The sequence below is a fragment of the Tenebrio molitor genome, chromosome 9, assembly GCF_963966145.1.
Source record: "Tenebrio molitor chromosome 9, icTenMoli1.1, whole genome shotgun sequence".
In the NCBI taxonomy this organism is placed as follows: domain Eukaryota; kingdom Metazoa; phylum Arthropoda; class Insecta; order Coleoptera; family Tenebrionidae; genus Tenebrio; species Tenebrio molitor.
The window spans coordinates 14,230,481-14,244,853 of NC_091054.1; the positions used below are offsets into that span (position 1 = coordinate 14,230,481).

The 14,373-nt window shown below is 32.7% G+C and overlaps 1 protein-coding gene across 1 annotated transcript in view; it reads right to left on the reverse strand.

Moving 5' to 3' along the window:
* Nucleotides 1-1,911: 1,911 nt before the first annotated feature.
* LOC138138155 (epidermal retinol dehydrogenase 2-like) overlaps nucleotides 1,912-14,373 on the reverse strand; it is a 28,535-nt gene continuing 16,073 nt past the window's right edge. The window contains exons 3-6 of the mRNA XM_069057923.1: nucleotides 5,307-5,431; nucleotides 3,179-3,289; nucleotides 2,760-3,124; nucleotides 1,912-2,199 (exon numbers count right to left, since the gene is read on the reverse strand). Of these exons, the coding sequence (XP_068914024.1) occupies nucleotides 2,019-2,199; nucleotides 2,760-3,124; nucleotides 3,179-3,289; nucleotides 5,307-5,431 (782 nt within the window). The 3' untranslated portion in view covers nucleotides 1,912-2,018. The remainder of the gene's footprint in view (nucleotides 2,200-2,759; nucleotides 3,125-3,178; nucleotides 3,290-5,306; nucleotides 5,432-14,373) is intronic.

Here is a 14,373-nt window from a genome sequence, read left to right on the forward strand (position 1 = left end):
ATTCAAAAATCAAAAAACCACCACCTGTTGCTTTAGGATGGTAAAATTTAAAAAACCCTAGGTAGATATTTTTTCATACCTACTATGTTGGTAACTATAAATTATGACATTTATTTGATTCAAATTAAAATTCAATTGCTTTCAATTTCGTTCATATTGTTTTATTAACAGCACGTTTAATTTATTTATTGATTCTTATTATTTTTATTTAAACATGCTAAATTTTACACTAGACAGCGTTGCCGATAGTAATTATCGAGGAAAATGCGACGTTGGTGGTTTTTTGATTTTTGAATGGACTTTAGGCAACATATCAAAGCGATGATTTAATTACACTCAGTGCATCTAATTGAAATCTCAAAATTCAAAATTGATTGGGTGACTGACACAGAAAAGTTTAGTTTTTGAATGTCAGTCATGATGACAGTAGAAGGTGCTTTACAGAGATTTTGTTGAAGTGACAGAAAAATAGTGCTCGAAATTTTAATTCCACAACTGTACAATTACGGCCACGGAATTTTGGCCGTCACTTGTCATTCCATTGACATGAGATGTAAAGCCGCCCTTACTTATTCGTAACCTCACTTTCTACTATTACAAGACTTGTCATTTTGATGCTGACTGACTTGCAAGAAAACGCGCTTCCTCATTTCGTGCAATTTTGAAACAGGGATACTATCTGCACTTTATTGAAATAGGGTATTGGTAACATGTTCGCAACTAGGAATGAAGTATGATATAAACAAATTTTTGGATGTCAATTCCAAAAGTCAATCATAATGACAATTAAGCATGGACTACATCCATTTTTTTTTAATTGACATGTAAGTGACGGCCAAAATTCCGTGGCCGCAATTGTACTATTGCCGCCAAAAAATTTCGTCCACCCTTTTCCTGTCATTTCACAAAAATTGGGTGTAGTTTAACCTTTATTGTCATTATGATTGACGTTTGGAAATTAAAGTTTGAACTTTATTAATGTCACCCATAAGAACATTGACACAATATGTCCAACATGTGAAGTGAGGTTATTCGATCCTAAGGGTGCTTTAGAGCATACGTGAGTGGAATGACAGTTGTGAACGAAATTTTTTATCCGCTATTGTACCTTCATCGTCGTAGACAAAATTTTCTATGTTAAAGGCAACTTTGAAAGTCCATCGAAATGTCTGGTGAATATTAATGTAAATCTTAAGAAGTATATCTAATTAAAGTTATTTTGACTTTAAGCGCTATAGTGTCTTATTAGTTCTTCTTTTCAATTGATGATTATCCGATGAGCGAAATGTCAAATTGGGGTTAGAAAAATGTAAAAAAATATTCGACTAAAAAAAGATCAATATGTAAAAAAACTAGTTTTTTCATATAATTTCTAATGTTAGTGAAAATAATTGAGGATGGTAAATCGTCAAGGTACTACGGAGTGATCAACAATGACTGAGTCTGTTGGTAACAATGAAATTTGGCAAATTTAAAATTTACCAACGAAGGTTAATTTTTGTAATAGTATAAACATAACCTGCATAACCAAGAATGTTTTTAATGTCATCTCAAGTTAAAAAATCCGGTCAGTGCGTGGTCAGTGGCAATTACTAGACAAAAATCACCAGTATTTTCAATTGTTTCATTGCCAACAGACTCAGTCATTGTTGATCACGCTGTATTTTCCGAATAAAACATTTCTTTAGCATTTGCTTATAAAATAGTTTTAAGAGAAATCAAAACTATCTACGATAATTTACGTTGTAATTGGTTGTAAAGGGGGCTAAAAATGCATATTGCCTACATTTGTTGATTTTAATAAAGTTAACCACAAAGTGAAATTCTACGTAGTTATGTGCGTAGAGAAACCTACACGTCCATGACGAATGACGATAGATATAAGTATTAGAAACAGAAATAAAAGACGTATTTATTAACTTAAAATCATATTGACCGCAATATATTGTATTTCCACAAACAAAACTGCCTCTCAAACAAATAAAAACACCTACCTAAGTAAAATATCTACAAAATCACTAGAGATTTTTCCCGCTGATCCCATCACGTTGATCTAAGGAAGCAACCGAATTTTTTATTAAATCTGATTTGGTTACAAAATCACTTTTATCACTGGTTTGCAGGGGTGAATGATGCTCTGGTGAAGCATCCGGTACCAACCCCCGTAAAAACATCGAGATACAAGCCCACGGAACTATACTGAAACAAAAAAAAAAACATTAGGTTACGTAATGAAACTAGACTGACAAATGGAAAGTACAGTATGTTTTATTTAGTTCTAATGGTCACGGTCAAACTGTAGAAAAAATTGGAATATTCCCAACAGTCGCCAATTATAACAATTGAGTAGAATGTAGATTTTGCAAGACAAAATTTATATTTTAATAAGTCCTACTTTCTCCTGACTTAGATGCTTATGTCAACAAAGTTAAATCAACACTTATTTTGAAAGTACAGGTGGTAAGAAGGGGAAATGTTAGAAGTAATTAATTTGTGGTTCGGTTTGGAATACATTATTTCACAACGCAAAATCATTACAATACTAGATTTTTCAGAATACTTTCAATGATCCTTTACAATACCCATGCAAACAATTAACAATTAATTTTTAACGTTCATAATTGCGATGATGTTACGCCAAACCAGAAGCGCTCTCGATTTTGTGCCCCACTGTTACCACAGACTAATTGTGAAAGACTCTTGCGGTGATTATAAGCGCAACAAAATACTTTCGTTGTTCCAAAATTGAACCAACTTACTTCTTCAATATGAGCGCGCTTTTAAAAATTTTGGGCATCATTACTACAACTTCTTCTTTCCGAAGCGCCTCGACGATGCGATCTGCCACATCGTTCGATTTCAATGTGGGCAAGAACCTCGACTTGACATTGTCGAACATTCCCGTCGACTGGATGAAATACGGACAAACCACTGTCGTTTTCACACCGTCAACCCCTTGGGCCTCCAGTTCGACCCTTAGAGCTTCGTCGAATCCCACTGCTGCAAATTTCGACGAGCAGTAGTCTACCAGTTTGTTGATTCCAACGAACCCAGCCATGGATGCTATGGTCACGATGTGTCCATGGTTCATTTCAATCATACGGGGTAGGAAAGCTTTGACGGTCTGTAATACAAGTGAGGTAAGGTCTAATGGGCCACTGTTTTGGATAAAACTCACCCAAAAATGGGCCAATATGTTCACGTCGAACGTTCGCTTGATCAAGTGGTCAGGTGTATCGAGGAGTAAGTTTCCTGAAACCACTCCTGCATTATTTATCAAGATGGTCACCTGGAAACCAATTTGTTCGTCGTTAATGTTTTATTTGAATTGTTTAACCTTGTTGCAAGGAATAAATACCGGGTGATTTTAAATGAATGTGACTTTTTTTCATAGGTTGGTAATATTATTGTTGGTTATTCTGCTTTTTAATGTGATAGTTGACATAAACATAGGCGTCCTCGCCTATTTGACACAATTTATTAATACATAAAATGTCAAAATGACGTACGTACGCCAATGTGTTGATCAAGGTATCAAGATTGCCAAAATAATTTATGAAAAATGTTCCCAACTTAAGAAAAAAGTCACAATCATTTAAAATCACCCGGTATATAATTATTAATATTATTAATGTTAATTTGACATAATGTATGGTTGATACAAAATTCTAACACCAATTTCTGTTCTACAGTCTGATTTTGAAGATTGTGCAGATATTTTAACCTGAGGTAGTACTATGCCGGCCAAAAAATTTTGGCCGTCATTGACTGTCAATTCAAAAAAAATAATTGTAATCCGTACTTAATTGTCATCATGATTACCGTCTTGATTATGAACGTTATTTTTTGGGTGGTAAATTTCAAAACAAAATTATTTTGTCATTTATACTACACAGAACGTTTACCTCAGGTTATCTATGTACGATTGCTCTAATTTTGTTCATTAATGTCGGATTTTTGGAATACCTATCTGAGCTTCAAACAGTTTAAATTGATTGTCAAAATGACAAGAATCGAAAGTAGGGTTACAATTCCTAAAGGTTTATTTACACTTTTCTTGAATGTCAAGAAAGTGACGGCCAAAATTTTGTGGCCGGCATAGTACGTATTAAAAGAGGGCAAGATAACCCAACTTACAGTCGCGAGCAATAAATTTTGGTCGTCAAGGTCATTCTTTGACGCAATCGAAAATGTTCCATTGTAAAACTGTCGTAAATATCATAACTCATAACCTATCATCATCTTGTATGACATTAATTGACATTTTTTCCATTTCTTTTGACACTTTGTTGACATGCGCATAATCAGGCAGGGAAATTTTTTAAATTTGTGACAATCTAACCAAATTTTGAAATGACATTGACGACCAAAATTTATTGCTCGCGACAGTCCCTTATACAAATGTTAATGGTTTACACGAAAATCAAAGAATCACTTTCTTTGGGAAACATTGAAAAATTTCAAATTTGGCGGGCAGTTTTCACCAATCTAAAATGTCAAGTTTTTCTGTCATTCGAGGTTATGTTTGGTTTTTAACTTTTTATCGTTATAGTTTTTTGAGTTTCATTTGTGATTTGTAAAGTGATGAAAAAATAGTGCCTGCGACTTATTCAGAAAACAACGAAGGCTGAAACAAGAAAGTGAAAGGACTGTAATTGTGAGTAAAAGTATAAAATGAAACAATCAAAGAAGTTGCTCAAAATGACTGCCATTGTTTACAATGCAAGATTCAGTACGACGTGTCCAAGAAAGCCGAACTCGATTTAGAATGCCTCTGTTTTCACCTATTTCCTGAGCGGTGTTTTGAACGTAATGAGGGGAAGGTAAAACATAGCGATCTGCAAGGTGATTTTCAACAATCCCAAGAAGTGACGCTCTTGGATTTCGAGAGGAATGTCTTCTTCTGCAACTATAAAATGCGATCTTCTCGTTGGCGTCCAAGATCGCGCTTATTCATTTCGAAACGCCCGAAATCGCGAAGATGCTGTGCAACGTTTACAAAGGTTCGTGCAAGTATCCTTTGAGGCAAGAGGCAACTTTTCACTGTAGATTTGCCGTGCCGTGAGATTAAAATTGATGTTTTTGACAAAATGACTTAATTTTGAATTAAATGACAACAAAAAAGTTTACGATGATTTTTTTTGACCCATTTTTTTTTCATAAAATTCAGTGACTCGCAAACTTTTTTTCAAAAACTTTGAGCCCCTTTATAAGGCATCATTGGCTCAATCGTTACGTTTTGTGGGGTTCTATCACAGGTTAAAATATCTGCACCTTCAAAGTCACTCTGTATAATAATTACTTACTTCGCCGACTTCTTGTCGAGTTACGTTTGCTATTTTATACACGTCTTCTGTATCTGCAAGGTCACATTTGAAGCCATAAGCGACCCCTCCGATGCCTTTAACTAAGTTTACTGTTTCTTCTACGGCTGGAATAAAAACACATTTATTAATTAATTAATGCTAAATTAAAATATGTATTGGCTAAATTAAATTGTTAACTAACTTTCGATTGTGTATCGTTAATAGCGGAAATTAGTGACTACTTTATAATGTGAACGTTCTAAATAGGTATACATTTTTTATTCCATTTTTAATACCTATGTCTGTATTATGCACATAGAGGAAGTAGAGTTTATAGTGTATTTTCTGTGATTGTTCAAGCTGCGCGAAATGCAAACAGTAAAAGCTGTTTTAAATTCTAATTGATATTTGTTTTACCCATTTAGAAATCTTTATGAAATTGTTATTGTGTTCTAAACTCCGATGTCATTTATTCTTACAGATCTCTTTTTCTACAGAATAAATAAAAAGGGAGAATAACTTTAATTATGTTAAAAACTCGTTTCAGAAAATTTGAACAACCAAATTTGAAAACATAATTGTTGTTTATTATCTCGATCTACCCGTGTTAAGAGCATGCTATTTATTGCTGTTACAACCTCGAAAAGTAGGTGTATTAAATTATACGTGCAACTTTTTTTACGGATGTGCGTCAGTTGAAGGTGTCACTGTTAACATAACATTTAAAAAATGACAAGATAAGAAGCGAAGAATTTGATAAATTTTATTTGCTTTACATTTACGTACTTTGATGATACATAATACAAATATTTTTGGAATGCTGAGGGGCAACGGTTTATTTTTAGAATTCTTTTTAACAGAAATATTAAAATTCGTCTAATAACAGAGAAGACAAAACATGTATAATAATGTTGTGAGATAGGTAGGTACACAAATATGGCAACGTGCAATAAATTTTTGTATAAAAAACATTTTCAAAATCTAGCCCACAGGGCAACTTTCTTCAGATTTGCGTCTTCAGATTGAATACAGATCTAGGAAATAGCTTAAGAAGTCTTGTTATATTCAGACCATTATTATTACATCACATGTTCAAGAAAATCGTTCGGTGACACGATCAGGACAGTTAAAATGCCATAGATGAAAAATAATGGAGAATAGGATCACACCACATGAGAAGGAAAAGATTGTAGAAATTGATTACCTATAAGCTGTATATTGTACTTTCAATTAATTGATCGCCGCAGGTAAAAATATCAATAAATCGTTTAAAAGCAGGCTTGGTTCTGGCGGGTTATAATTTAAACATAAAAAGTGAGAGAAGATATCGGAAAACATTTTATAGTTATCGAAATCAGATTTTCACAAATAAACAGACTCAGTTAACTTCTTTTAATAATATTGTAATTTTTTTCAGTGATAAAATAAATAAATAATCGTATACTTTCTGGCTAAGGCCAAGTGCTAGAAGTTTTCAGGTCGCGGAAGCCCCTCTAACATAACCTAACGACCACTACTAAGTAAGTAGCCGTGACCGACAGCTTTACATCTCCTCTGAAAGATGGTAGTGATTTGAAAAACCTGATGATTTAACCGGGAATCAAACCCGGTGATGAACACAACTGATAGCAATAATAGTAGATACACGCTTTACTATTTTATCTCCAAGAGAATCACAAAAAGAAATCGGACAGGAACTCATTTATTTATTTTTCTTTTCCCGCAGTTATATTAAAATGACAATTTTCAAACTTTGAATTTTCAAATTTTAAGGCACCAGTAGGTAATTCCTTGTACTCTTGTTACGCAGTACTTGAAGCGTCAAAGTAAGGTCCACTAAAGTCTAAAGTTTACTTTTTAACATTGAACGGCCATCTTGCTATTTTTGATTTTGACATCTGTCATCCATCCACATGGGCGACTCTGTTACACCACAGTGGCACCGGTTAAATTTTGGGTAATAATTTCGTTATTTCGCCTTTTTAATAATTTCGTGTAATTATTGATAAATAAATCGTGAGAAATGCTTCAAATAACCTTACATCTGACTCTGTCGAGCCGCCTATGGACATTTTAACTCCCAGGATTTGAAGTGTTTCAAGTCCGGTTACAAAAAAAAAGCCACTTCAGCCATTTCGACCTCTTGAAGATGAAAAAAAAATATGAAAAAAAAAAATCGACGTTTTAATATAGAGTCAAGTTAATAGGTCATCAATAATTTCCCAAGGATTCATCATATTCCCTAAAAACATTTATCTAAAATTCTCTAATTCCGGTCTTTAATTAAACTGTCAATATTATTTCACACGGTTTCTATTGCATGAATTAGAAGTACTCGTACATGGAAGTTATTTTATTCGTTTTTTTTTTCTTTTTACACGCACGTAAACCATGCACGGCTTGGATATTCTTAAAACTAACTACCAATATGAAAGCATTATCTAATGACGTTTGGTATTAAATTATTTTGCAAAATCTACATACATTAATTTAGTTTATCCTGAATTTTTATTCTTGTAGTTGTGTTCCTTTTCGATAAAATCCTCCGATACCTATAATCTTTTATGTCGTTCTTTGCAATCCGCCTAAGTTCAGCTAGACTGAAGTTTCTCTAGAAACATTTCTATAATTTGAATTTCTAATAACAAACTTACCGAATTAATGCTTCCGTTGAATATTGTTCTGGTGCAATAATTTAGTGAGATATTAAAACTTTACAATAACTGACCTTGTCAATATTTTTTTATATTTGGCAACAACTGTACATTTCAGAAAAATATGTCACGGTTGTTTATCCATATAAGTGAAATGATGCAAAGTAGGACAATTACAGCAAAGTCTGATCCACACAGAATTTCCTTGAACATTATTATGTCAAAATTGCTTATAAAAGAGCGATAAGTGGTTGACCTCACAAATTAATATTTTTACATGAAGTGGTCTACTGGTAATACATCTCTTAGTGATAGTGATAGTGAAATAATATTGGTAGTAAATGAGTGAATAGAATATAAGCTGGTAAAATTAACGGTTTCATGAAAGAAGAATAATTCAACCGCTGGATTAAGTCAAGACACAATTACAGTTGTAGTTGGTAATTTTGCCTAGGATATGGAAAATAATGGACCAAATAATAATGAAGGTGTGCACAGTTCCTGTGTTGTACGAGTAAAAAAGCAAGAAGTGTGAAAGATTGTTGTTTCAAAAAGTTAGAGAATCGTACGAAAAATGAAACTTTATTAATTTTTAATTAATTAATCATTAATAATAATTGAATGGAAAATTGAATGGAAAAGAATAATTATTTGTGGAAAAACATGTTTTGAAATGATCCAGTTTTCACCTGATTAAAAATAGATGAAAACTTATGAGATTAACATTCAACGAAAGTTTATGCTAATGGACAGCAATAGCCAATAGCAAGCAACGAAACCATGGAAATTAACTACGACCATTAAAAATGCATGGAGTAGTAGCACAGGATTAGTGGACTCTGTTTATACTGCCAATGAGGATATTTGAAATAGGTTATCAAGGACTGATAGAACACACATTTTCCTTGTTCTATCATTATGCTCTAAAATAGACAATAGAAACATTTTGCTCAAACTGTTCTAATTGTTCTCATCGATTTTAACATTGAGGTAAATATATGCCAACAACTTGCCGACCTTATACTTATACACAGTTGTGTAATGAAGATATGTATTTAAAAAAAATTGATCCCAAAAATGATCCAGAAATAATGTACCGTTGCTGCAAAACAAAGATTATCGTTGTGGTCAATCGAGTGTCTATAAAAGCAGTGTCCATAGAAACCAAAACAAACTCATGTTTAACAGAGCGTTCAATGTCAAATGTATTATATAGAGTTAAAACAATTATATGTATAGAGTAAAAACAATGACAAAAATGTTTGCATTTCATTCAAGAATTCGTATCTCAAAAATAGATTGGATCCGCAAATAACTAGTCATAGATTTTTCCAAGCTTGACAGACCAAAAACGTTCCCATACTTCATAGGTTTAAGTCAAGAAGAGGCAAAAATACAAGGGAACATATTCTTCTTTTATCAACCGTGTAAAAAATATTTGTGTACGTTTTTGATAAAATAGTGGAAGATTACGACTCTCCATTGTCTTGTTCTGTGGACAAGGAAGTTAATAATAATAGATAAACCCCCATAAAATTTAACACGCACTTTAATTTTTTTCTTGAGTTATTAAATGTCAGATAATTAAACTTGAAACGTCAATTATTAGTTATTACTGTATCCATTAAGGATACGAATACGACTTACGTTACATTTACGCAATTTATTTATTTTGGTTCATTTATCATTCTAATCTTCCTGCATTAGTAATTCTTGAAATTATTTTTAGTTGGCATTGTCACCACAGTAAAGTGCTCATTAAAAGTAATTACAACTTTTCCGCTGTTTTGTCGCGGCGCTGTTATGTTCTTTTAACTAATTTTTCTAACTATGTAGTACACAACATTGCTATTAAAATGTCAGTCAAAATTTATCCACTTCTTAACAGTTCAAAATAATGTTCATTAATTTCAACACACATTGCAAAATCTCCTAACGCTCATTGTTGTTGAGTATTATGTTAGGAGCACCCATGAAAAAGTTGGACGGGTTGAGGTCTGGTAACCCTGCAGACCTAACGAACCTCGTTGAAGCAAATTTTGTTCTAATAGGCTGAATTTTTTCTGGCTGGTACTATTGCGATCAAAAATTTTTGGACATTAATGTCATCGTGCTATCATACATTCTAAAACGACCCTTATGTATTAATAACCTCAATTTTGATTGCGTCAATTTTGAAAATGTGAATGTCAGATTTACCGAGAAAATATTCAAAAAGTTGTAAAAATCAGACAAATGGAATAGAACGAGGTTTTAATTAATAAAAAATATAAAACAAATACCCAAATGTACTCGCATATTAAAAAAATTATATTTTAAACCGGCGTCAAATTGACAACAATTTCATATTTCATGTGACAGTTTCAATAAAACATGATTTAGAGTAATTTTTTTAATGTGACAGAAATTTGATGTTCAAAATTTTATGATCGTAAAAATCTGATAACAGAGGAAATATAATAGGTAATATTTCCTCTGTTATCAGATTTTTTTTTATTTTAAAACATTTGGACATTTTCACAATACCAATCGTGCTGTGGAACAGGATTAATCTTAAAAAAAACTACTTTAAAGGCCATTTTCTAATTATAGTCCGATGGATCAATTAATACACAGAACAACTGTTATATTGCTAAAGTTTGTCCAGCGAGAGATTGGTTGACATAAAAGCCACTAAATTCTACGTAGAGGAAGTACGGAGTGATCAAGAATGACTGAGTCTGTTGGTAACAATGAACTTTGGCAAATTTAAAATTTACCAACGAAGGTTCATTTTTGTAATACTATAAACATAACCTGCATAACCAAGAATGTTTCTAATGTCATCTCAAGTTAAAAAATTCGGTCAGTGCGTGGTCAGTGCCAATTACTAGACAAAAATCACCAGTATTTCAATTGTTTCATTGCCAACAGACTCAGTCATTGTTGATCACGCTGTAGTACCTAGCGCACGTAAAATTTGAAATATATCCTTCAATCAATAACACATTTGCCCTGAAATTATGCTTTAATTAATGTATTTTAGTGCATTTTGTAGTGTTGGGTTAATTTAATACAATTTAAAATCTCCCAATCTTCCGCTGGACAAGGTTTAAATCTTTTCAACATATTGGGCCGTATCACGACACCGTTATTAAAGTTGTCGATAACTAAAATCGTAATTAAAGTAAACATAAAACGATATAGATTTATGGAAACATAACCTTCCAGAAAGAGATGAATTCGTCACCAAGGTAATTAGAGTCATGATTAAATTTAATAAAGGTGTCGTGATACGGCCCAATGTAAATTAAGCTCGTCCCACTATAGTGAATTCAAAAAACTCCTGGACTGTCAAAATTAAATTTTAAATAAAGTGCTTGTTTTGACTGTACTTGGGTTTAAAAAAAATTTCACTAGAATGTACCCACGTTAAAATCTAGTTACAAAATATATAAAAAACTACAAAATAATAAAAAACTGGAGCAACTTTATAAAGTTTATAAAAAAAAACACAAAGACAAACTGAAAACTAAACAACAACCAAAATTGAAACTACCCTAATTCGTTATGAACTTTCCATTTTAACCTTTTCACAAAATGTACTTAAATAATTTTGCAATTTATTTGTCAATTTAAACAAATGACTATATGTTGTTCACGTTGAGGTGACAATTTCAAGGTCAATAATTTAATTTTTTGGCTCTGTAATTATGTTTTGTAAATAGTAACATGCAGGTAAACATCGTTCACGTTGGATTGAGCATTGCTAAATCGCATTATGTTGGTTAGCTGCATGTCACTATTTACAAAACATAATTTAATGATGACGGAAAACGCCCTGATGGGATGACTTTAGTAACGTGGAATAAAGGTCAACCTTTGGTTTGGGACGTTACTGTCGTAGATACACTTGCAGACAGTTACGTATTGAAAACATGTTTTGCCGCTGAAATGGCTTGCAAACGCACACATAACAAATATCGTTCAATTATTTCGTCAAACTACATATTTAAAGGTTTAGCCTTTGAAACCTTAGGCCCTTGGTGCAAAGAAACAATAGATTTCATTAATGTCATCGGAGACCGACTTATCGCGGAATCAGGGGATTCAAAATCTAAGAAATTCCTTTTTGAGAGGATTTCCCTTGCCATTCAACGTGGAAACGCTGCAAGCATTCGGGGCACTTTTCCAGATTCCGCATTATTATCGGAAATTTTCGCATTGTAAATTAAAAATGTTATTTTATGTTAAATTTTAATAAATAATTCAATTTAATTACAGAGCCAAAAAATTAAATTATTTGACCTTGAAATTGTCAACTCAACGTGAACAACGTTTAGTTTGAAAATCAAAAAATCTAAAATCATAGATAGAGCTTGTGCCAACTGTCATGATCGATGACCTTGACGAAAGCTGCGCGAAGGCGTATCCCAATTTCAATAAATGAATCGTAAAAACATCGGACGCAGGTCATGTCGACTTCTTAATTCGGACTAAGCTCATCGGACTATAATTTAAAAATGGAGTGTACCAAGTTTTAGATTCATTAAATCAAAGTATCATAAGTAACTACGAAATTATTAACTTAATAGGCATTCACCATTTTTTGGTACCGAGTTGGCTATGATTTTTTCTTTTCATGTTGGACTAACTGATTCAGTGATGCAACGAATGCAATTTTTTTTCTGTCAGTGTTTGTTCGATATTTTTATTGCCACCGCATTGCCAGATTTTTTTTTTTTTTCTAACACTAATATCTTAAGCTTGTTTGACACGATGCTAAATTTCGTAGTAAATTTGTTAGAAAATGAGAGAGACCCTCGATCGGACCAATGAACGATCAGGATCATAGTCTGTCTTTGTCAGATCCTGATCGTTCATTGGTCCCCTCTCATTTAATAACAAATTTTCTACAAAATTTAGCATCGTGTCATACAGCCTTTATACTGTTTCAATGGTGCATTTGAGCTCACACCTTATGTTTCCCATAAAATACGGTTTTCTCTATAGGTAAGACACGTCGTCAATAGCAACGTATCTTATAGTCATAAAATACGCTCACACATATTATTCAAGTAACATTTTATTCATCATTTTAACAGTAATTATCACAAAAGTGTACAATTATTGAATTGGAACTGCCACATTAGCTTCGTGCTCTTGTTCCTAACATCTTCTTCTTTAACTTTTGCTGTTTCATCCAATGCAAGTGCCCGCCCATCGAAAACTGGCAATCTTTACATTTTCTTCAAATGATTCTTGCCGTAATGTGAATTAACTTTTAATGAAATTCTCCGTGATGCTTTTTTTATTGTTCCGCCCTTGAAACGAAACATACACCTTTTCGTATGCACTTTTAAACTTCATTGGTAACAAATTGCCCCTTTTGTCTTATTTCTTCTGGAATTTTTTAGCACATTTCAACGATGAAAATTGTTTTTTTCCAAATTTGTTGATATTATTACCATAGTATCCACGGCAACCTTCGCATTTTGTGTATTGCGACGCGCCTCGAATAATTTCTGAATTTATGAAAATTTCTGATACAAAAATCTTAAAGAAAATACGTGTTTTATAGTTTAAAAATTTCGGTCTATTAAATCCTCGCTCCCTGCGCTTGCTCTGATTTTTAAACTACAACCTCGATTTTTAAATCGTCTATAAAACACTTGTTGTCTTAATAGCTATAATATTCGTAAGAAACGAGTAAGAAAGTATTATCCATTCGCTTGACATCCGCACCGTTAGGTTGACAGGCTGTTGGTAATATTCAAAATCCCTATTATACTAACTCTAATTTACGTACAATCATGTTGCCACATTGGAGAAGTACATGGGTCATTTATCTATTGCTGATGTTCTCTTGCCGCGTCCGATTCAGAATCAGAATTGGAGTTCTATTCTGAGGAAGATTTAGATACATAAACTTAAATAGCGTTAAATAAAATAATTTGAAACACCAGTTTATTACCCAACTTCTTTTTATCTGACAGTAGTAATTTATTTATAACTAGATTTAATGTACACTCAAAAGAAAAGTCGAAATTTTGATGTACCTTCACTTCTATTTAAAAAAAAAGGCTCTGCCATTTCTATTGAAACACCACCTGTTGATTTTTCCTAAAATTTAGCAATGTGTAACAGGTCCGGTTGATTGTAAAACGGCTTTTAGTGAGAAATTTGAAATTTTGACATTTTCTAGTTTCTGAAACGTTAAAGCAAATCACTGTCAAAATAAGAATGTCATGTAAATCAATTCTCTAACTACAGATTTAGCAATTATTTATATCGTCGACTCATCGTGCATTCTAAACATTATACCTGTTATAGGTATATAAAATTTAATATAAAAATCAAGATTGGCAATAATAGTCAAAAAAATTACTAAACATCTTTGCCGCGTTGCCAAACTGACAATCAACAGGTGGTGT